Source organism: Melanerpes formicivorus, unplaced genomic scaffold, assembly GCF_026170545.1.
Source record: "Melanerpes formicivorus ecotype bairdi unplaced genomic scaffold, bMelFor1.0.p_v2 SCAF_29, whole genome shotgun sequence".
NCBI lineage: Eukaryota > Metazoa > Chordata > Aves > Piciformes > Picidae > Melanerpes > Melanerpes formicivorus.
In genome coordinates, this window is record NW_027142381.1 from 62,735 (window position 1) to 84,766 (window position 22,032).

Below are 22,032 nucleotides of genomic sequence, written 5' to 3' on the forward strand. Positions count from 1 at the left end.
GGAGGTGGTGGAGTCCCCATCCATGGAGGTGTTTAGGAAGAGACTGGATGGGGTGCTTGGTGCCATGGTTGAGTTGATCAGATGGTGTTGGGTGAGAGGGTGGACTGGATAATCTCAGAGGTCTCTTCCAACCTGGTGAATTCTGTTCTGCTCTAAATGTGTGTGGAGATCTGGGGTGTTTTGCTCTGTTCCCCAAGGTGGTTAACTCTGTTCCCAGCAGGGTCAGTGGTGTGTGCTGGGAGGGCTGGCCAGCCTGGCAGCACAGCTCTTGGCCTGTGCTCTTCCTGAGTGTCAGCAGGGGTGGGATGAGGTATCCACAGAATGTGGAGAGTGAGCCTTAGCCTTGGCTGTCAGTTTGGGAACCTGTCTGTTTCTGTTGGCTGTGCAGAGGGAAACTGATGGATTAAAAATGTGACAGGCAAAAGCCCTTCTGTCAGCAGAGCAGAGCTGCTCTCTCTCCTTCACTGCAGCTACAGAGCAGACCAAACCAAAACATAAAGTTCAGGCCTCCTGAGCTTCCTTTTCATCAAGTGGCTGAGTTTAATAATAGAATGGCTTAGGTTGGAAAGGACCTTCAAGATAGAATAGAATAGAATTAGCCAGGCTGGAAAAGACCTTTGAGATCATCAAGTCCAACCAATCACCCAACACCATCTGATCAACTAATCCATGGCACCAAGTGCCTCATCCAGGCTCTTCCTAAACACCTCCAGGGATGGGGACTCCACCACCTCCCTAGGCAGCACATTTCAGTGGCCAATCTCTCTTTCTGGGAAGAATTTCTTCCTAACATCCAGCCTCAACCTCCCCTGGCACAGAGTTGGAGAGAGCAAGAAGGTCTCCCCTGAGCCTCCTCTTCTCCAGGCTAAGCAACCCCAGCTCCCTCAGCCTCTCCTCCCAGGGCTGTGCTCCAGACTCCTCCCCAGCTTTCTTGCCCTTCTCTGGACACCTTCCAGCAGCTCAACATCTTTCCTAACCTGAGGAGCCCAGAACTGGACACAGGACTCAAGGTGTGGCCTAAGCAGTGCTGAGCACAGGGCACAAGGACTTCCCTGCTCCTGCTGGCCACACTCTTCCTGATGCAGGCCAGGATGCCCTTGGCCTTCTTGGCCACCTGGGCACACTGCTGGCTCATGTTCAGCTCCTGTCCACCACTACCCCCAGGTCCCTCTCTGCCTGGTTGCTCTCAGCCACTCTGCCCCCAGCCTGTAGCACTGCCTGGGGCTGTTGTGGCCAATGTGCAGCACCTGGCACTTGGATGTGTTCAATCTATTCTCTGCTCCAACCTCCCTGCTGTGGGCAGGGGCAGCATCCACCAGCTCAGGTTGCTCAAGGCCTCATCCAAGCTGACCTTGAATACCTCCAGGGAGGGAGCATCCAAAACCTGCCTGGGCAACCTGGTCCACCCTCACTGGAAAGAATTTCTTCCTCATCTCCAGTCTCAGTCTCCCCTCCTTAAGCTTCAGTCCATTCCCTCCCACCCTGTCACTCCCAGCCCTTGTCACAAGTCCCTTCTCAGCTCTCCTGCAGCCCCCTTCAGGTACTGGAAGTCTGTTCTAAGGTCTCCCTGGAGCCTTCTCTTCTCCAGCGTGACCAGCCCCATATCTTGCAGCCTTTTCTCATAGGGGAAGTGCTCCCAGCCCTCTGATCATCTTTGTGGTCTCCTCTGGACCCTCTCCAACAGTCCCATGTCCTTCCTATTCCTCTGGGGGGGCAGCAGAGCTGGGTGCAGTGCTCTGGGTGGGCTCTTAGCAGCCTCTGGGCACTCCCCCAAAAGGATTGGAGGGAGGGCAAGTTAGAGATGGACTTGGCAACAGCCAGTGCTATTCCTGGGTTGTTTTGAGAGGCCTCTAAGGACACCACAAGCCTCTTTTTGGAGCTTCCTTTCTATGAAGTTAGTAAACACCCCCTGAAAGCTGTGTGTGCATCCTCAGCCTGCTTTCACCCTTGAGCTGGCAACTGTGAAAGGACAAAGACAAAAGAGGGAAAGTCAAACTCCAAGGCTCTGGGCTGGAGCTGTGCTGCAGAGTGGCAACAGGAAAAGCTGGCTTGCTTTTGCAGAGTGATAGATGGCAACATGCTGCCTGTCTTGGGAGCCTAGAAGCAAAAGGTTTATTGAGGAGAAGAAGAATGGTGAGAGAAGGCCAGCAGCTGGCTGTGGCACTTTTGTGATCCTTACCTTGTCACTTCCCCTCAGGTGCAGGAGAAAAATATTGTTGGAGTGGAATCAGTGCAAGCAAAATTGTGTTGAAACACTGCAGTGAGCTGAAGGCAGGGAGAGTTGAGTGATGGGCAGTGGCTTGCAGGACTTGTCCAGTTCTGGGCCCCTCAGTTTAGGGAAGATGTTGAGATGCTGGAAGGTGCCCAGAGAAGGGCAACAAGAGAGGAGGCTCAGAGGCATCCACAACCTCTCTGGGCAATGTATTCCAGCCTCTCACCACCCTTGTACTGAATAACTTCTTCCTCAGCTCCAGCCTTACCTTGCTCTGCTTCAGCTTCAAACCATTCCCCCTTGTCCTGTCCCTAGACACCCTCATGAAAAGTCCTTCTGCAGCCTTCCAAGGGCAGGAGATTGAACACATCCAAGTGCCAGGTTCTGCACATTGGCCACAACAACCCCAGGCAGTGCTACAGGCTGGGGTCAGAGTGGCTGAGAGCAGCCAGGCAGAAAGGGACCTGGGGGGAGTGGTTGACAGCAGCTGAACAGAAGCCAGCAGTGTGCCCAGGGGGCCAAGAAGGCCAAGGGCATCCTGGCCTGCATCAGCAATGGTGTGGCCAGCAGAAACAGGGAGGTCATTGTGCTGTGTACTCAGCGCTGCTTAGGCCACACCTTGAGTCCTGTGTCCAGCTCTGGGCTCCTCAGGTTAGGAAAACTGTTGAGGTGCTGGAAGGTGTCCAGAGAAGGGCAAGAAAGCTGGGGAGGGGTCTGGAGCACAGCCCTGTGAGGAGAGGCTGAGGGAGCTGGGGTTGCTTAGCCTGGAGAAGAGGAGGCTCAGGGGACACCTTCTTGCTCTCTCCAACTGCCTGAAGGGAGGTTGTAGCCAGGTGGGGATTGGTCTCTTCTCTCATGCAGGCAACCAGCACCAGAACAAGAGGACACAATCTCAAGCTGTGCCAGGGGAGGTTCAGGCTGGATGTTAGGAAGAAGTTCTTCCCAGCAAGAGAGATTGGCCATTGGGATGTGCTGCCCAGGGAGGTGGTGGAGTCCCCATCCATGGAGGTGTTTAGGAAGAGCCTGGTTGAGGCACTTGGTGCCATGGTTGAGTTGCTTAGATTATGTTGGGTGAGAGGTTGGACTTGATGATCTCAAAGGTCTTTTCCAAGCTGGTTAATTCTATTCTATTCTAGTCTAGTGTAGTCTAGTCTATTCTAGTCTACTCTAGTCTAGTCTGGTATTGCTGGTGGGCCAAGCCATCACAGTCACTTAGGACAGAGCCTGGCTGCTGAGCTTAGCTCTGCTCACAAAGCAGCTGAAGCAGTATCCACCCCCACCCCCTGTTGTTCGCTTGGCTTTGCAGCAGAGCATGGGACCTCTCCGTGCTGCTCAGGCTCCAGCAGCCAGGCAAGGGGGAGGGCAGCTGAGGCCCTGGCTTCCCAGCTGGGGTCTGTGTGCTTTGGATCAGCCCAGCCCCCAGGCTGGGAGCCGCAGCTCTTCCTGGCGGCCGTCAGGGCACGGCCAAGGAAATGCAAAGTGACAGATTGGGAACAAAAGCTTGTTTGTAGTTAGGTGATTTCATCCCGGGGCCTGAGAGCTTGGCTGGGGATGGGTGGGCTGGAGGAGCCTTCTCCTCTCCTCTCCTCTGCCCTCCCCTGGGTGTAATAAATGCTGCCTGGAGGCTGGTTGGACCTGCAGAGAGCATTTTCAGGTGGATGGTGCAGTGGAGCTCCTGCTGTTTGCCAGCTGAGACATTTCCTGCTCTTCAGGACCAGGGCATGTGTGGGATTGTTCTTTCTCTAGTGGCATTTCAGGTGGTTGGATCCAGGGCTGGTGGTTGGTGCTTTGCTTGGTGGAGGCTGCTTGTCTCCTCTGGGAGCTGGTCTTCGTGGGGCTGGGGGGTGAGGGAGTCGCTATCAGAGTCGTATCATAGTAGCAGTCAGGGTTGGAAGGGACCACAAGGATCATCTGGTTCCAACCCCCAGGGTGGTTGAAAAGGACCTTAAAAATCACAGAATCTCAGAATCAGCAAGGTTGGAAAGACCTCAAAGATCACCAAGTCCAGCCTGTCACCACAGACCTCATGACTAAACCATGGCACCAAGTGCCACGTCCAGTCCCCTCCTGAACACCTCCAGGGATGGGGACTCCACCACCTCCCCAGGCAGCACATTCCAATGGGCAGTCACTCTCCCTGGGTAGAATTTCTTCCTCACCTCCAGCCTAAACCTCCCCTGGCACAGCTTGAGTCTGTCTGCTCTTGTGCTGGTGCTGGGTGCCTGCATGAGAGAAGAGACCAACCCCCACCTGGCTACAACCTCCTGTCAGGGAGTTGGAGAGAGCAAGAAGGTCTCCCCTGAGCCTTCTCTTCTCCAGGCTAAGCAACCCCAGCTCCCTCAGCCTCTCCTCACAGGGCTGTGCTCCAGACCCCTCCCCAGCTCACTCTGAGGCCTGTTTTCCCTCTCTGCAGGTGTGTCAGGAGTGAAGGCAGCTCGCTTGGAGGAGGCAATGACAGTCAAGCACTGTGCCCTGTCCCTGGTGGGAGAACCCATCATGTACCCACAGATCAACCAGTTTGTGAAGCTCCTGCACCAGCATGGCATCTCTAGCTTCCTGGTCACAAATGCACAGTTCCCAGAGGAGATTAGGTAAGAGGTGGACAAAATATCTCCCTCCTGAAACACTGCAATGTTGACCTGGGTGCTTCTTAACTCCAGGTTTATCTCTCATCAGAGTCAGCTCTGCAGGAGCCCTGGCAGTGAAAAGCCTGCTCAGCATCTTGGTGATTTTGAAGCTTAATCTCCTTGTGTGCTCTTTCTCTGTTCCCCCAGCCTGACTTTCTGTTCTCTATCTCTTAAACAAAAGTGTGATTACTTCTGAAAGTGGAGAGAAGGTAATGCAGAATCTCCTGGAGGTGTGAGGGAAGGTGGAGAACAAGTGAGCTGTGCTTTGTGCTCAGGGACCTGCAGAGCTGGTGTGAGTGTTTCTGACAAGCTGGAGCAGGTGGTTGAACTCAGAAACAGCCTTTTTGGTTTGTGTGCTCTCCCTTGCAGTCTGATGTTTGCTCTGACTCCACAAGACCAGCCATAATAGCTCAGATCAATCTCTACAGCCCTGCAGCTCCAGCAGGACCAGGATGTGATCTCAGCTGTCTGAGCTAGCTAGGAATGGCAACAAAAAATCATTGAATCAGTCAGGGCTGGAAGGGACCACAAGGATCAGCTAGTTCCAACCCCCCTGCCATGGGCAGGGACACCTCACACTAGATCAGCCTGGCCAGAGCCTCATCCAGCCTGGGTGCAAACACCTCCAGGGCTGGGGCCTCAACCACCTCCCTGGACAGCCCATTCCAGGGCTTCACCACTCTCCTGGGGAAGAACTTCCTCCTCACCTCCAGCCTGAATCTCCCCACCTCCAGCTTCATTCCATTCCCCCTAGTCCTATCAGTACCTGAGATCCTGAGCAGTCCCTCCCGAGCCTTCCTGTAGCCCCCTTCAGACACTGGAAGGCCACAATGAGGTCACCACCTCAGAGCCTTCTCTTCTGCAGACTGAACAGCCCCAACTCCTTCAGTCTGTCCTCACAGGAGAGGTGCTCCAGCCCTCTGCTCATCCTCCTGGCCCTTCTCCCAACAACCAACCCCCAAAAAAAACCCAAAGCAAGAAAACCAACCCAAAAAAAGCCCCAAAGCAGCCAAACCAACCCCAAAAAACCCCAGAAGTATGAGTGTTTCTGACAAGCTGGAGCAGGAGGCTGAACTCAGAACCAGCCTTTTTGGTTTGTGTGCTCTCCCTTGCAGTCTGATGTTTGCTCTGACTCCACAAGACCAGCCATAATAGTTCAAACCAATCTCTACAGCCCAGCAGCTCCAGCAGGGCCTGGAGTGCAGGAGTAGAGAAGATGAACAGCAGGTCCTCTGCAGAAGTGGGATCAGCCTTGAGCCAAATGTACAAAATGCTTGAATGAACTCATGGTGTGGGTTGGAAGGGACCTCTGGAGATCACCCAGTCAAACCCCCTGCTAAAGCAGGGCACCCACAGCAGCTTGCTCAGGATCACAGTGGCCAGGTGGGGCTGGAATCTCTGCAGGGAAGGAGACTCCACAACCTCTGTGGGCAGCCTGCTGCAGGGCTTCAGCACCCTCACACCAGACAGTTCTCTCCTTAAGTTCAACCTGGGTTCCAGTTTGTATTTGTTGTTCCTTGTCCTGTCAGGGAGCACCACTGCAGACTCTGAAAGAGTCCCTGCTCCTGATCTTCTGGAGCACCCAGGCTGGTTTTGGTCAAATCTGAAGCAATGCAGCATGGATACAGAGTCAGGCAGTTGGGAACTGTACCTCAAGAGGGCTACAAGAAAGCTGGGGAGGGGCTTTTGGAGTGACAGGATGAGAGGCAGTGGATTTGAGCTGGAAGAGGGGAGATTGAGACTGGAGGTTAGGAAGAAATTCTTGGGAGTGAGGGTGATGAGACACTGGCACAGGCTGCCCAGGGAGGTTGTGGATGCCCCCTGCCTGGAGGTGTTCAAGGCCAGGTATGATGAGGCCTTGAGCAGCCTGGGCTGGTGGGGGGCTTGAAATTGGATGAGTTTTGAGTTCCTTTGCACCCTAAACCATTCTGTGTCTCTCTGAACTTGTCAGAAATATAATCAGCTGCTAACAGTGACCAAAGGAGTTGATCTGCTGGAGGGTAGAGAGGCTCTGCAGAGGGACCTTGACAGGCTGGACAGATGGGCAGAGGCCAAGGGCAGGAGATTGAACACATCCAAGTGCCAGGTGCTGCACATTGGCCACAGCAACCCCATGCAGTGCTACAGGCTGGGGTCAGAGTGGCTGAGAGCAGCCAGGCAGAGAGGGACCTGGGGGTGCTGGTTGATAGTAGGCTGAACATGAGCCAGCAGTGTGCCCAGGTGACCAAGAAGGCCAAGGGCATCCTGGTCTGCATCAGGAAGAGTGTGGCCAGCAGGAGCAGGGAAGTCCTTGTGCCCTGTGCTCAGCACTGCTTAGGCCACACCTTGAGTCCTGTGTCCAGTTCTGGGCTCCTCAGGTTAGGAAAGATGTTGAGCTGCTGGAAGGTGTCCAGAGAAGGGCAATGAGGCTGGGGAGGGGTCTGGAGCACAGCCCTGTGAGGAGAGGCTGAGGGAGCTGGGGTTGCTTAGCCTGGAGAAGAGGAGGCTCAGGGGAGACCTTGCTGTCTACAACTCCCTGAAGGGAGGTTGTAGCCAGGAGGGGTTGGTCTCTTCTGCCAGGCAAGCAGCCCCAGAACAAGAGGCCACAGTCTCAAGCTGTACCAGGGGAGGTTTAGGTTGGATGTTAGGAAGAAGTTCTATACAGAGAGAGTGATTGCCCATTGGAATGTGCTGCCTGGGGAGGTGGTGGAGTCACCATCACTGGAGGTGCTCAGGAGGAGACTTGATGGGGTGCTTGGTGCCATGGGTTAGTTGTTTAGGTGGGTTGGATTGGTTGATGGGTTGGACACAATCATCTTGAAGGTCTCTTCCAGTCTGGTCTGGTTCTGTTTGGTTCTATTCCATTCCCTATTCCCATTCCATTCCCTATTCCCATTCCATTCCCTATTCCTATTCTACTCTATTCTATTTCCAGCCCTGGGGTTAGGTGAGCCCAGGAGCAGAGCTGCCCACAGGCTGCTTTTTGGTGTGTGGTGGCTCAGCTTGTCACTTCAGCTCAGTGCCTCTCTGCTAGCACTTTTGTGGCAGGCCTTCCTTCTCCACTTCCTTCTCCTGGGCTGCCTGTGGCAGCAAGGGAAGGGAGGGCATGCACTTTTTTTTTGGAGTGAGTAATTATACACTACAAAGGCATTCCAAATGATGGAATAATTGTGTAATCAAGTCACTTTAAGCCCTGTATTATGGTGCCTGATAGACAGAAATTGCTCTTCCCTAAAAATAGCCCTTGGGAAAAAAAGAGAGGAGCACAGGCACTATTTTCAAGCCCTCTTCCTTGGGAAGCTGCTGAATGTTTTTAAAGAGAAGCCAAAAAAAAACCCACCACACCACCAAACCCCCAAACCAAAACACAACAAAAGCAAGGGGTGAAAAAAAAAAAGAGCCCCAACCTCCTCCCCCCCAAAAAAACCAACCAGAAAGTCATCAGAATTGCAACTGATCTTTGGCTCCTCAAAGCAAATGGGTTTGCTTAATATGGGAACTGAAGGGTGCACCAAGCTGCCTCTTCCATTGTCAAGCAGCCAGCTGGAGGCTGGAAGTTTGGGCCTAAAATAAGCAGTGTGGCCTCTGGCTGCTGGAACAGGTTGAAGCCACATCCCTGCAGGCTCTCAAGGTCAGCCTCAATGTGGCCCTGGGCAGCCTGTCCCAGTGCTTTGCCACCTTCAAGGTGAAGAGATTTTGCCTCATATTTATGTGCCCACTGGTCCTTGTCCTGTCCCTGGACACCACTGACTTGGCAGCATCAGAGCTTCCCCCTTGGAGAAGGTTCATTCCTGTCCCTGTAGAGAGGTCTCTGCAGGTTTGGTCTAGCTGGAGGTGTCCCTGCTGCCTGCAGGGGGGTTGGACAAGGTGACCTTTGAGAGTCCCTTCTAACCTCTGAATCTGATTGCAGTGTGCAGTGTCCTTGTCCTGTCCCTGGACACCACTGACTTGGCAGCATCAGAGCTTCCCCCTTGGAGAAGGTTCATTCCTGTCCCTGAAGAGAGGTCCCTGAAGGTTTGATCTGCAGGTTTGAGGAGCCCTTCATGGGGTCTGTGTTGATAGGTTGGACTCAATGGTCTTTGAGGTCTCTTCCAACCTTAGTTATACTGTGATACTGTAACCTCTGACTCTGTGATTGCAGTGTGCAGTGTCCTTGTCCTGTCACTGGACACTACTGACTTGGCAGCATCAGAGCTTCCCCCTTGGAGAAGGTTCATTCCTGTCCCTGTAGAGAGGTCCCTGCAGGTTTGGTCTAGCTGGAGGTGCAACCTGATGGAGTTGGAGGTGTCCCTGCTGCCTGCAGGGGGGTTGGACAAGGTGACTTTTGAAGGTCCCTTCTAACCTCTGACTCTGTGATTGCAGTGTGCAAGTAGGGAGCATGGCCTGGGGAGGGCTTCACTGGGTTTAGGAGAGGGCCCCCTGGTTCTGCAGATCCTTTGAGTGAGGCTACAGCATGATGCTGCCCATGTCTTGCTTGCTTCTCTCCTTCTCACAAGCAGGACATAGAACTGTTGGAGGGAGTCCAGAGGAGGGCCACAAGGATGATCCGAGGGCTGGAGCACCTCTGCTATGAGGACAGGCTGAGGGAGCTGGGGGTGTTCAGCCTGGGGAAGAGAAGACTCTGGGGCACCTGAGAGCTGCCTTCCAGTACTTGAAGGGAACCTACAGGAAGGCTGCAGAGGGACTTTTCACAAGGGTGTCTAGAGCCAGGGCAAGGGGAATGGTTTGAAGCTGAGGGAGAGTAGAGTTCACAGTATCACAGTATAACTTAGGTTGGAAAGGACCTCGAGGATCATCGAGTCCAACCTATCAACACAGACCCCAGGACTAGACCATGGCACCAAGTGCCACGTCCAATCTCCTCTTGAACATCTCCAGGGATGGGGACTCCACCACCTCCCTGGGCAGCACATCCCAATGACGAATGACTCGCTCAGTGAAGAACCTCCTCCTCACCTTGAGTCTCCCCAGCCTCTCCCCAGCCTCCTTGCCCTTCTCTGGACATTCCAGGGCTTTTGATTTCCCTTCCAAAAATTAATTGACTGATGATGCCAGCTGTGGGTCAGGTAAATCCAGTGTGTGGCCCTGAGCAGCCTGATCTGGTTGGAGATTTCCCTGTTGACTGCAGAGAGGTTGGCCAAGATAATCTTTGAGGGTTCCTTCCAGGCCACTGCAATCTGTGAAGCTGTGATTGTTACAACCTGCAAATGATAGAATAGAACAGAATTAACCAGGCTGGAAAAGACCTTTGAGATCATCAAGTCCAACCTATCACCCAACACCATCTGATCAACTAAACCATGGCACCAAGGGCCTCATCCAGGCTCTTCCTAAACACCTCCAGGGATGGGGACTCTACCACCTCCCTGGGCAGCACATCCCAATGGCCAATTACTCTCTCTGGGTAGAATTTCTTTCTAACCTCCAGCCTAAACTTCCCCTGGCACAGCTTGAGACTGTGTCCTCTTGTTCTGGTGCTGCTTGCCTGCATGAGAGAAGAGACCAACCCCCACCTGGCTACAACCTCCCTTCAGGGAGTTGGAGAGAGCAAGAAGGTCTCCCCTGAGCCTCCTCTTCTGCAGGCTAAGCAACCCCAGCTCCCTCAGCCTCTCCTCACAGGGCTGTGCTCCAGACCCCTCCCCAGCTTTCTTGCCCTTCTCTGGACACCTTCCAGCAGCTCAACCTCTTTCCTAACCTGAGGAGCCCAGAACTGGACACAGGACTCAAGGTGTGGCCTAAGCAGTGCTAAGCACAGGGCACAAGGACTTCCCTGCTCCTGCTGGCCACACTCTTCCTGATGCAAGCCAGGACTGATACACCCCACAGCCAGGAATATCACCTACAGGGGCCCTGGCTGACATTCTCCTGTCCAGCAGTCCATTATGGCTGTAGAATGGGATTATGTTTCCATGGGCCAGGGCAAATAGAACTTGGAAGGGGCTGAGCTTTAAGGTTTTGAAGCCTGGGGGCTGTCTGTGGTGAGAAGCAGAGCCTTTCAGTGCCTTGAGTGATCCCCCCTGGCAGCCTGCTCTGGGAAGCCTTTCTTGAATGTGTTACAGCTCCACTGGGGTGAAATATGTTCCAGTTCAGCGAGGAAGAGACAATGACAATGTCAGCCAGGGCTGCTGTGGGTGATGTTCCTGGCTTTGGGGTCTATCATTGCAGGCTGGAACATTCACAGCTTCACAGATTGCACTGGGTTGGAAGGGACCCTCAAAGATTGTCTTGACCAACCCCCCTGCAGTCAGCAGGGAAGCCTCCAACCAGATCAGGCTGCTCAGGGCTCCATCAAGGCTGATCTTGAATGTCTCCAGGGATGGGGCCTCAACCACATCCCTGGGCAACCTGTTCAAGTATTTCTCCACCCTCATTGTGCAGAACCTCCTCCTGATGTCCAACCTCAATCTCCCCTGCTCTGGTTTCAAACCATTGCCCTTTGTCCTGTCCCCTCAGGCCCTTCTGAACAGTCCCTCCCCAGCCTTTTTCCAGGTCCATGAAGGCTCCTCTAGGGCCTCCCTGGAGCCTTCTCTTCTCCTGGCTGAACAACCCCAACTCTCTCAGCCTGTCCTTGTATCAGAGGTGCTCCAGCCCCCTGATCATGTTTGTGGCCTCCTCTGGACCTGCCCCAGCAGATCCATGTCCTTCTTGTGGTGCTGTTCAGATGCTGGTCACTTGGCAGAGGTGAAGCAGTGGCCTGGTTGGTTTTCCCTGGAAATATCCAGAGTTCCTATCAGTACTGGAGCAGCAGAGCAGCTTGCTTTGAAGAGATACTGTGCTCTGTGTGTGTGCTTTGGTGGGGAAAGACAAGCTCAGCCAGCAGGCATGTCTGAAAAGAGCCATTCCCTTTTCTTTTAGCCCTGGAGGTGTTCAAGAGGGGCTTGGATATGGCCCTTGGAGCCATGGTTTAGTTAGGCAGGAGGTGGTGGGTGACAGGTTGGACTTGATGAGCTCTGAGGTCATTTCCAACCTTATTGATTCTGTAATTCTATGGTTCTCTCTCCAAGGAACCTGGTGCCAGTGACACAGCTGTATGTCAGCGTGGATGCCAGCACCAAAGAGAGCCTGAAGAGGATCGACCGACCCCTCTTCAAGGACTTCTGGCAGAGGTTTCTAGACAGTCTGAAGGCCTTGGCTGAAAAGGTACCCAGCTCAAAATGTGCTCTGGCATGACCTGTGCAATTGCCTTCTGTCCTTTACCTGCTCAGCACAACAGCAGGAGGCTTGAGATGGACACTGGAGTGGGTTGTGGAGGTGTTGGGAGCATGTTTAGATGTTTTGGGCATGAAGGGATCTAAAGCCCAGCAACATTCCAGTCCCTACCATTCCTTGAGTCTAGGAAACTTGATCAGTTTTCCATGTGGGAAGAAATGTGATGGCAAGGTGCCCAGGTGGCCAAGAAGGCCAAGGGCATCCTGGCCTGCATCAGGAAGAGTGTGGCCAGCAGGAGCAGGGAGGTCATTGTGCCCTGTGCTCAGCACTGCTTAGGCCACACCTTGAGTCCTGTGTCCAGTTCTGGGCTCCTCAGGTTAGGAAAGATGTTGAGATGCTGGAAGGTGTCCAGAGAAGGGCAAGAAAGCTGGGGAGGGGTCTGGAGCACAGCCCTGTGAGGAGAGGCTGAGGGAGCTGGGGTTGCTTAGCCTGGAGAAGAGGAGGCTCAGGGGAGACCTTCTTGCTCTCTCCAACTCCCTGCAGGGAGGTTGTAGCCAGGTGGGGGTTGGTCTCTTCTCCCAGGCAAGCAGCACCAGAACAAGAGGACACAGTCTCAAGCTGTGCCAGGGGAGGTTTGGGCTGGATGTGAGGAGAAAGTTCTTCCCAGCAAGAGAGTTTGGCCATTGGGCTGTGCTGCCCAGGGAGGTGGTGGAGTCACCTTCCCTGGAGGTGTTTAGGAAGAGCCTGGCTGAGGCACTTGGAGCCATGGTTTAGTTAGTCATGAGGTGTTGGGTGAGAGGTTGGACTTGATGATCTCTGAGGTCTTTTCCAACCTGGTTGATTCTGTGAGAGAAGGAGAGCAGGATGTGTATCAAATGGGACAGTAAGCTCTGGCATCTATGTAAGATACAAGGAAAGAGGAAGAGAGCATAAAAGAGAACTTCCTTGGGAAGTGTTGGCAGTGAAGGCAGGCTGCTGAAGGAAACATGGAACTTCAGGGAAGCCTAAGAAGGGCACTAAGGACTGGTACTCAAAGGTACCCTAGAAACTGCAGTGCCTAAGGGCCATTGAAATGTGTGTGCTGGAGTTTGCTGGCTCTGGCCAGCCTCCTGCTGCACAGAAATCTCTCTGTCCCTGGAAGATTCATAGATCACAGAATGGTTTGGGTTGGAAGGGGCCTTAGAGATCATTCAGGTCCAATCCCTCTTCCACTAGCCCAGGTTGCTCAAGGCCTCATCCAGCCTGGCCTTGAACACCTCTAGGGAAGAAGCATCCCCAACCTCCCTGGGTAACCTGCTTCAGGGCTCCAGCAGCCTCACAGTGAAGAAGTTTCTCCTCATGTTGAGGTGGAACTTCCTGTGTTCCAGTTTGTGTCCATTGACCCTTGTCCTACCACAGGACACCATTGAAAAGGGCCTGGCTCCTTCTTCTTGCCTCCCACCCTCCAGATATTTGTAAACCCTGCTCAGATCTCCTCTCAGCCTTCTCTTCTCCAGGCTAAACAGCCCCAGCTCTCTCAGCCTTCCCTCACAGACACATGTTCTGGTCCCTTCATCACCCTTGCAGCCTCTATTGGACACTCTCTAGCATATCCCTGTCCCAGAGCTGGACCCAGTGCTCCAAATGTAACCTCACCAGCTGAGAGTAGATGGGGAATAGAACCTCTCTTGACCTGCTGGCCACACTCCTCTTAATGCCCCCCAGATGGTGGTGTTCTTTTCCTTGCTGTGTGTTGTCAGGAAGTTCCTTGCACAGAGCTGAAGGTGAAAGTATTGGCAAGTGTGTCCATGCAGCTAAAAATACTCTGGTCAAGGTGAAGAGGAGAGGGGGAAAAAGCAGCTCAACTTAGCAGGTGCATTTTCTTCTCCAAGCCATTGCACACTGAAGGGTCCTTGAGGCACTGCTAACACAAGAGCCAATTAATAGTTGCTGTGGTTGGTAATACTCTGTCCTAGCAGCCCCTGCTCAGCTGCACATTGCATCAGCACCCATGGAGGACAGCAAGATCTCTTGGGGAAGCTGCTCTGGGTTAGCTTTTGCTCTTGATGTTGGAACAGGCTGCCCAGGGAAGTGGTGGAGCCCTGGAGGTGTTCAAGAAACCCTCTGGCCGTGGCAGTCTGGGAGGTGGTTGATGGCCAAGGTGGGGTTGGGTGAATGGTTGGACTCAGTGGTCTTAGAGAGCTTGTCCCCACCAAAATGATTCCATGGTTGTAATGTTAGGCATGACTCTAGGACCCCAACATTCTCTTGGGACTGCTTTTGGGCAGAAGCACCTGCCTGTTTTCCTCTGCTTGGTGTTCATAGATTCATAGAATGGGTTGGGTTGGGGAGGGGCCTTGAGGATAGGATTGGATAGGATAGGATAGAATGGAATAGGATAGGATAGGATAGAATGGAATAGGATAGAATGGATTGGATTGGATAGGATAGGATAGGATAGGATAGAAGAGGATAGAATTGGATAGGATAGGATAGAATGGATAGGATAGAATTGGATAGAATAGGATAGGATAGAATAGGATAGGATAGAATAGGATAGGATAGAATAGAACAGGATAGGATAGAACAGGATAGGATAGAACAGGATAGGATAGAACAGGATAGGATAGAACAGGATAGGATAGGATAGGATAGGGTAGAATAGGATAGAATGGATAGAATAGGATAGAATGGATAGGATAGGATAGAATTGGATAGGATAGGATAGAATAGGATAGGATGGAATGGATAGAATAGGATAGGATAGGATAGAATAGAATAGGATAGGATAGGGTAGAATAGGATAGGATAGAATGGATAGGATAGGATAGAATGGATAGAATAGGATAGAATGGATAGGATAGGATAGAATAGGATAGGATAGGATAGGATAGGATAGAATAGGATAGGATAGAATAGGATATAATGGATAGGATAGGATAGAATTGGATAGGAGAGGATAGGATAGAATTGGATAGGATAGAATTGAATTGAATAGGATAGGATAGGATAGGATTAGCCAGGTTGGAAGACACCTTTGAGATCATTGTGTCCAACCTATCATCCAGTTCCAACCCCCTGCCATGGACAGGGACACCTTCCACCAGCCCAGGTTGCTCAAGGCCTCATCCAAGCTGGCCTTGAACACTTCCAGGCAGGGGGCATCCACAGCCTCTCTGGGCAACCTGTGCCAGCGTCTCCCCACCCTCAGTGGAATGAATTTCTTCCTCTGCAGCACCATTCTGTTGGATATGATGAAGGGAAGGCTCTGGAAGCTAATGCAGCTCCTCTTCCTGAATAGGTGGGGAGGTGCTGATGAATTGTATGGGGAAAGTGATGCTGATGTGTCTGGAAACAAAACACCAATCCCATATTTTCACAGCCCCTGACAGAGCAGCCAGGTTGCTTCTCCTCAGCTCTCCAGGGGCTCAGGCAAGCTGGCACTGCAGCTGATGTGAGTCACTGGCAGCAAGAATCGTGGGCAGCTTTGATCTCTGCATATTGGGGAACTAAAACTGGGCAAAGGGAGATTTGAAAGCCACAGATTGTGCCCTGGTGTGCTCCTCCCTGTGGTCTTTGGCATCTGCTGGCCCTACACAGTTGCTCTACTTGTCTGTGTGTCTGCTGGTGCTGCAGGGATGGGTGGTTTGGGACAGGTCCTGCTGTGTGCAGTGTGGGTAATCCAAACAGATGAGTGGGGGAAAGGAAGAGGAGAGGATGTGGTCTGAGGTGAGAGAGGAGGCAGGATGCTCAGGAGTCATGGCTGCTCTTTCCTGCCAACAAAATGTAGACTGATTCTTGCTAAAAGTGGGAATTCCCAAACCTCAGCCTGGCTCAGGTTGGAAGAGACCTCTGGGGATCATCCAGTCCAACCCCCCTGCTAAAGCAGGGCACCCACAGCAGTTTGCCCAGCAGCACAATGGCCAGGCAGGGTTGGAAGCTCTCCAGAGGAGACTCCACACCCTCTCTGGGCAGCCTGCTGCAGGGCTCAAGTACCCTCACAACCAAGAAGCTTCTCCTCATCTGCAGATGGCACCCCCTGGGTACCAGTGTGTGCCCATTGCCCCTTCTCCTGTCACTGGACAAGAATCTGCCCCTTTCCTTTTGCCTTCCACTCTTTAGCTCTTGCTGAGCATTGAGAAGAATCCCCCTCAAGGTGCTCTTCTCCAGGCTCCAGAGCTCTCAGCCTTCTGATCAAGTTGCTGCTTTTGTCACAAATGCCTTCCCCCAGAGGTGCTGTTGGAGCAAGGTAATAAGGAGCTGATGTTCTGTGAGCTCTCCTCCAGCAGCAGTCAGGCTGTGATCCATTGGGCTTTTGACTTTGAGCTCTGTTTCTCTCTGTTGCAAGGTTCTGTAAGGCAGAAAACTTACAGGAACTGTTGTTGTGACCCATAAATCACCAAGTGCTGTCCCAAGGGCTGGGGATGGTGACTGAGACAAATGGGACTGCTGCTCTGAGTGGCTGAGAAATGAAGTGGGGAGGCAGTGACCCAGCATGGCTGAAGTGCTGTGGATTTCTACCCAAGCACTCTGAAAATAACAGGAGAGGAGGTGGTGATGGACCCAGCAGCAGAACACAGCCCCTTTGTGCTCCTGCACTGCATGGCAGCAGAGAAGGAGTTGGGTAGCAAAAACCCTCTCAGAGCATCGAGTCCAATCATCAACCCAGCACCACCATGGCTCTTAAACCACATCCCCAAGTGCCAAGGACAACAAAGCTGGGGAGGGGTCTGGAGCACAGCCCTGTGAGGAGAGGCTGAGGGAGCTGGGGTTGCTTAGCCTGCAGAAGAGGAGGTTCAGGGGAGACCTTGCTCTCTCCAACTCCCTGAAGGGAGGTTGTAGCCACGTGGGGGTTGGTCTCTTCTCTCAGGCAAGCAGCACCAGAACAAGAGGACACAGTCTCAAGCTGTGCCAGGGGAGGTTTGGGCTGGAGGTAAGGAAGAAATTCTTCCCAGCAAGAGAGATTGGCCATTGGGATGTGCTGCCCAGGGAGGTGGTGGAGTCCCCATCCCTGGAGGTGTTTAGGAAGAGCCTGGCTGAGGCACTTGGTGCCATGGTTTAGTTGGTCAGATGGTGTTGGGTGAGAGGTTGGACTGGATGATCTCCAAGGTCTTTTGAACCTGGTTGATTCTATTCTATTCTATTCTATTCTATTCTATTCTATTCTATTCTATTCTATTCTATTCTATTCTATTCTATTCTATTCTATTCTATTCTATTCCATTCCATTCCATTCCATTCCATTCCATTCCATTCCATGGGCACGGGTTTCTTGAACATCTCCAGGGACAGTGACTCCACCACCTCCAAGGGCAGCACATCCCAATGGCCAATCTCTTTCTGGGAAGAACTTTCTCCTCACCTGCAGCCTAAACTTCCCCTGACACAGCTTGAGACTGTGTCCTCTTGTTCTGGTGCTGCTTGCCTGGGAGAAGAGACCAACCCCCACCTGGCTACAACCTCCCTTCAGGGAGTTGGAGAGAGCAAGAAGGTCTCCCCTGAGCCTCCTCTTCTCCAGGCTAAGCAACCCCAGCTCCCTCAGCCTCTCCTCACAGGGCTGTGCTCCAGACCCCTCCCCAGCTTTCTTGCCCTTCTCTGGACACCTTCCAGCAGCTGAACATCTTTCCTAACCTGAGGAGCCCAGAACTGGACACAGGACTCAAGGTGTGGCCTAAGCAGTGCTGAGCACAGGGCACAAGGACTTCCCTGCTCCTGCTGGCCACACTCTTCCTGATGCAGGGAGCATCTTTGAGCTCTCTTCCACCTGTTGAGAGCCTGAGTCAACTCTTGAGGCAAGTCCCTGCTGGGCCCTGGCTGTTCCTGGGCCCTGGTGTCGCTGCCGTGCTCTGAGGAGCAGCCCTGCCGTGGTGTCACCTCTTCTGTCTGTTATCTTCTTGACTGAATCATGCTAAATCCTGTCCAATCTGCTCGTTGCAGTGTGCCTTGGTACTTGCTGTGCTGCCAGACACCAAGCAGGCACTGCTGAGCTGCTTTACCTTGCAGAGGAGAGGTGCCAGCCTCCTCTTAAACGGCTTGGAGCCACCCAAAACAAGCAGGGAGAAAGCCCTTCAGGCTAATAGATGTTGTGGCACTGCTGGAAGTGATGATGAAAGCAGAACATTATCCTTCCTGCCCTTGCAGAGGGGGGGTGGGTCACCAAAAACAAGAGGAACAGCTCACTGGCTCTTTGTGAAGGTCAGGTAGACCTGTGCCTTCAGACATCAGACACAGCTCTTGCTTCAGATCTCAGGTACAAGCTGGCCCTCAATCCTTTTGATTCTTCAAAGGCATGAAGATTTTTGTGGAGAAAGAAGGTTATGGGGGTGTAGGTGAGGGGCAGCAAATGTCTTGCCTTGATTTGTTTTTTTTCCTCCTTTATTAATAAAAGGCCCCAAAAGGGCAACTTCTTAGCCCTGCTGGGTTTAGAAGTTGTTTAGAAGTTTTAGAATTAACCAGGTTGGGAAAGAGCTTTGAGGACATCCAGTCCAACCTGTCACCCAACAGCATCTGATCAACTCAACCATGGCACCAAGTGCCTCAGCCAGGCTCTTCCTACACACCTCCAGGGATGGGGACTCCACCACCTCATCTTGTTTATGATCATGGAATCAATAAGGTTGGAAAAGACCTCAAAGGATCATCAAGTCCAACCTGTCACACAAGACCTCATGTCTACTAGACCATGGCACCAAGTGCCAACCTCCCTGGGCAGCACATCCCAATGGCCAATTACTCTTTCTGGGAAGAATTACTTCCTCACCTCCAGCCTAAACCTCCCCTGGCACAGCTTGAGACTGTGTCCTCTTGTTCTGGTGCTGCTTGTCTGCATAGGAGAAGAGAGCAACCCCCACCTGGTTCCAACCTCCCTTCAGGGAGTTGGAGAGAGCAAGAAGGTCTCCCCTGAGCCTCCTCTTCTCCAGGCTAAGCAACCCCAGCTTCCTCAGCCTCTCCTCACAGGGCTCTGCTCCAGACCCCTCCCCAGCTTTCTTGCCCTTCTCTGGACACCTTCCAGCACCTCAACATCTTTCCTAAACTGAGGAGCCCAGAACTGGACACAGGACTCAAGGTGGGGCCTCAGCAGTGCTGAGCACAGGGCACAAGGACTTCCCTGCTCCTGCTGAGGAACACTCCCCATCCTAGCAGGCACAGTCCTAGAACCATTCCCATTTAACAGTGTGGATTTCTATGAGCTGCTAGAGATGGTCTGTCCAGGGAGAGGCATCACATCCAAGACCATCTCCCAGTGCCACCTTCCAGGTCTGCATTTTCACCCTGCCTGTGGGTAGCTCCTTTGATATTTGTGCCTGCTGGAGCCAGCAGCTTGCATCTTCAAACACTTTCAGGCTTGCAGCTGCTGCTGTTTACTTCAGTCTTTTGGGGTGGTGTTTTTTTTGTTCTCCTCCCTTCCAAGTTGGGGAGGGACTGCTCAGGATCTCAGGTAGTGATAGGACTGGTGAGACCCCACCTGGAGTACTGCCTCCAGTTCTGGAGCCCCTATTGCAAGAGGGATCTGGAGGTGCTGGAAGGTGTCCAGAGAAGGGCCAGGAGGATGAGCAGAGGGCTGGAGCACCTCTCCTATGAGGACAGACTGAAGGAGTTGGGGCTGTTCAGTCTGGAGAAGAGAAGGCTCTGAGGTGACCTCATTGTGGCCTTCCAGTATCTGAAGGGGACTACAGGAAGGCTGGGGAGAGACTGCTCAGGATCTCAGGGAGTGATAGGACTAGGGGGAATGGAATGAAGCTGGGGGTGGGGAGATTCAGGCTGGAGGGGAGGAGGAAGTTCTTCCCCATGAGAGTGGTGAGGCCCTGGAATGGGTTGTCCAGGGAGGTGGTTGGGGCCCCAGCCCTGGGGGTATTTAAGCCCAGGCTGGCTGAGGCTCTGGCCAGGCTGATCTAGTGTGGGGTGTCCCTGCCCATGGCAGGGGGGTTGCAACCAGCTAATCCTTATGGTCCCTTCCAACCCTGACTGATGCTATGATGCAACTTCCCCTTGGCCTCTCTGCCATCCCAAACATGATGCCAACACAGTGACTTACACCTTGAGCCCCTTTTAGTGCTGTAGGACCCAGCCTATGACAGGAGCAATTGTGTTTTGATGGGCAATGGAAAGCACTTCTGATTTATGTGCAGATTGTTGCTGTGGCTCCTGGGGTAGGGATGGGGAAGGGAGCTGGTTTGGTGAGCCCTGGTTTGGTGTTTTCTGAGCTAAGGAGAATTTAACTGGAAGCCCTGCAGCAGCTGTTGGAATCAGTAATCAATGTTGCCACTATAAATTCAGCAGAAGTTGACTCTCCTGCACAGTAACTGCTCTGCACCAGCTGTGTGCTTGTGGTGATGGTTTTGCTAATGAGGCTTCTGGTGCAAGCCTCTGGAAGAGCAGCAGCAGGAGCGTTGCAGAGGTGCAGTGTTGAAGATTGAGTTATTGCCTCTGGAATCCACCAGCCCCTTCCAGTGTAGCTGACAGCCAGCAGGAAGCTCAAGGAGCCTTCAGCAAGATTCTTGGCTCCAGAGGGGGTGAAAGAAGAGAATGGAATGGAATGGAGTAGAATGGAATGGAATGGAGTAGAATGGAATGGAGTGGAATAGAATGGAGTAGAGTGGAATGGAATGGAATAGAGTAAGAATAAAATAGGAATAGAATATAGAATAGAATAGAATAAACCAGGTTGGAAGAGACCTTTGAGATCATCAAGTCCAACCTATCACCCAACACCATCTAATCAACTAAACCTTGGCACCAAGCAGCCCATCAAGTCTCCTCCTAAACACCTCCAGTGATGGTGACTCCACCACCTCCCTGGGCAGCCCATTCGAGTGGGCAATCACTCTCTCTGTGTAAAACTTCCTCCTGACCTCCAGCCTAAACCTCTCCTGGCACAGCTTGAGACTGTGTCCTCTTGTTCTGGTACTGGCTGCCTGGGAGAAGAGACCAACCCCCACCTGGCTACAACCTCCCTTCAGGGAGTTGGAGAGAGCAAGAAGGTCTCCCCTGAGTCTCCTCTTCTCCAGGCTAAGCAACCCCAGCTCCCTCAGCCTCTCCTCACAGGGCTGTGCTCCAGACCCCTCCCCAGCTTTCTTGCCCTTCTCTGGACACCTTCCAGCATCTCAACCTCTTTCCTAACCTGAGGAGCCCAGAACTGGACACAGGACTCAAGGTGTGGCCTAAGCAGTGCTGAGCACAGGGCACAAGGACTTCCCTGCTCCTGCTGGCCACACTCTTCCTGATGCAACCCAGGATGCCATTGGCCTTCTTGGCCTCCTGGGCACACTACTGCCTCATGTTCATCTGCTGTCAACCAGTCTCCTCAGGTCCTTTTCTGCCTGGCTGCTCTCAGCCACTCTCTCCCCAGCCTGTAGCACTGCATGGGGTTGTTGTGACCAATGTGCAGCACCTGGCACTTGGATGTGTTCAATCTCCTGCCCTTGGACTCTGCCCATCTGTCCAGCCTGTCGAGGTCCCTCTGCAGAGCCTCTCTACCCTCCAGCAGATCAACTCTTGCCCCCAGCTTGGTGTCAGCTGCAAATTTACTGCTGATGGACTTAATGCCCTCCTCCAGATCATCACTAAAGATATTAAAGAGCACAGGGCCCAGCACTGATCCCTGGGGCACACCACTGGTGCCTGGCTGCCAGCTGGCTGTGGCACCATTCACCACCACTCTCTGGGCTCAGCCTCCAGCCAGTCCCTAACCCAATGCAGTGTGCTCCCATCCAAGCCAACTGCCACCAGGCTCCATGCTCTTGGGGCCACCTTCTCCCCTTTTCATCCTCAAGTGGTGGAGCAGAGCAGCAGCCTTCGAGGGGAAGCACCTCAAGAGGACAGAGCTTGAGTGTGGGTTTGTGAAGAAGGGGGCCTGAAATTCTGCTGGTGGCAACCAGGCAGAGGAACCTTGTGGCTGTGTTTCATTTTAGAGCATGTTTTTATTTAAGCCTATTAAGTGGAAGGAGCTGGGCCAGGTGCCAGAGCATTGCATAATAGTCCCTGCTGCTAACTGCATTAGCTGCTGGATTTCTCCACTCCCCAACTGATTATCAATGGCTCTGGCATTATGATTCAGATAAGAAGCATTTATTGGGCTTACTGAAT

The 22,032-nt window shown here is 52.8% G+C and overlaps 1 protein-coding gene across 2 annotated transcripts in view; it reads left to right on the forward strand.

Annotated features, from left to right (window-relative positions):
* The window catches only part of LOC137449170 (S-adenosyl-L-methionine-dependent tRNA 4-demethylwyosine synthase TYW1-like), a 110,794-nt gene that overhangs the window by 47,682 nt on the left and 41,080 nt on the right, over positions 1–22,032 (forward strand). For both annotated transcript variants that reach the window (XM_068154426.1, XM_068154427.1), the window contains exons 12-13: positions 4,626–4,803; positions 11,823–11,958. In XM_068154426.1, coding sequence (XP_068010527.1) covers positions 4,626–4,803; positions 11,823–11,958 — 314 coding nt within the window. The remainder of the gene's footprint in view (positions 1–4,625; positions 4,804–11,822; positions 11,959–22,032) is intronic.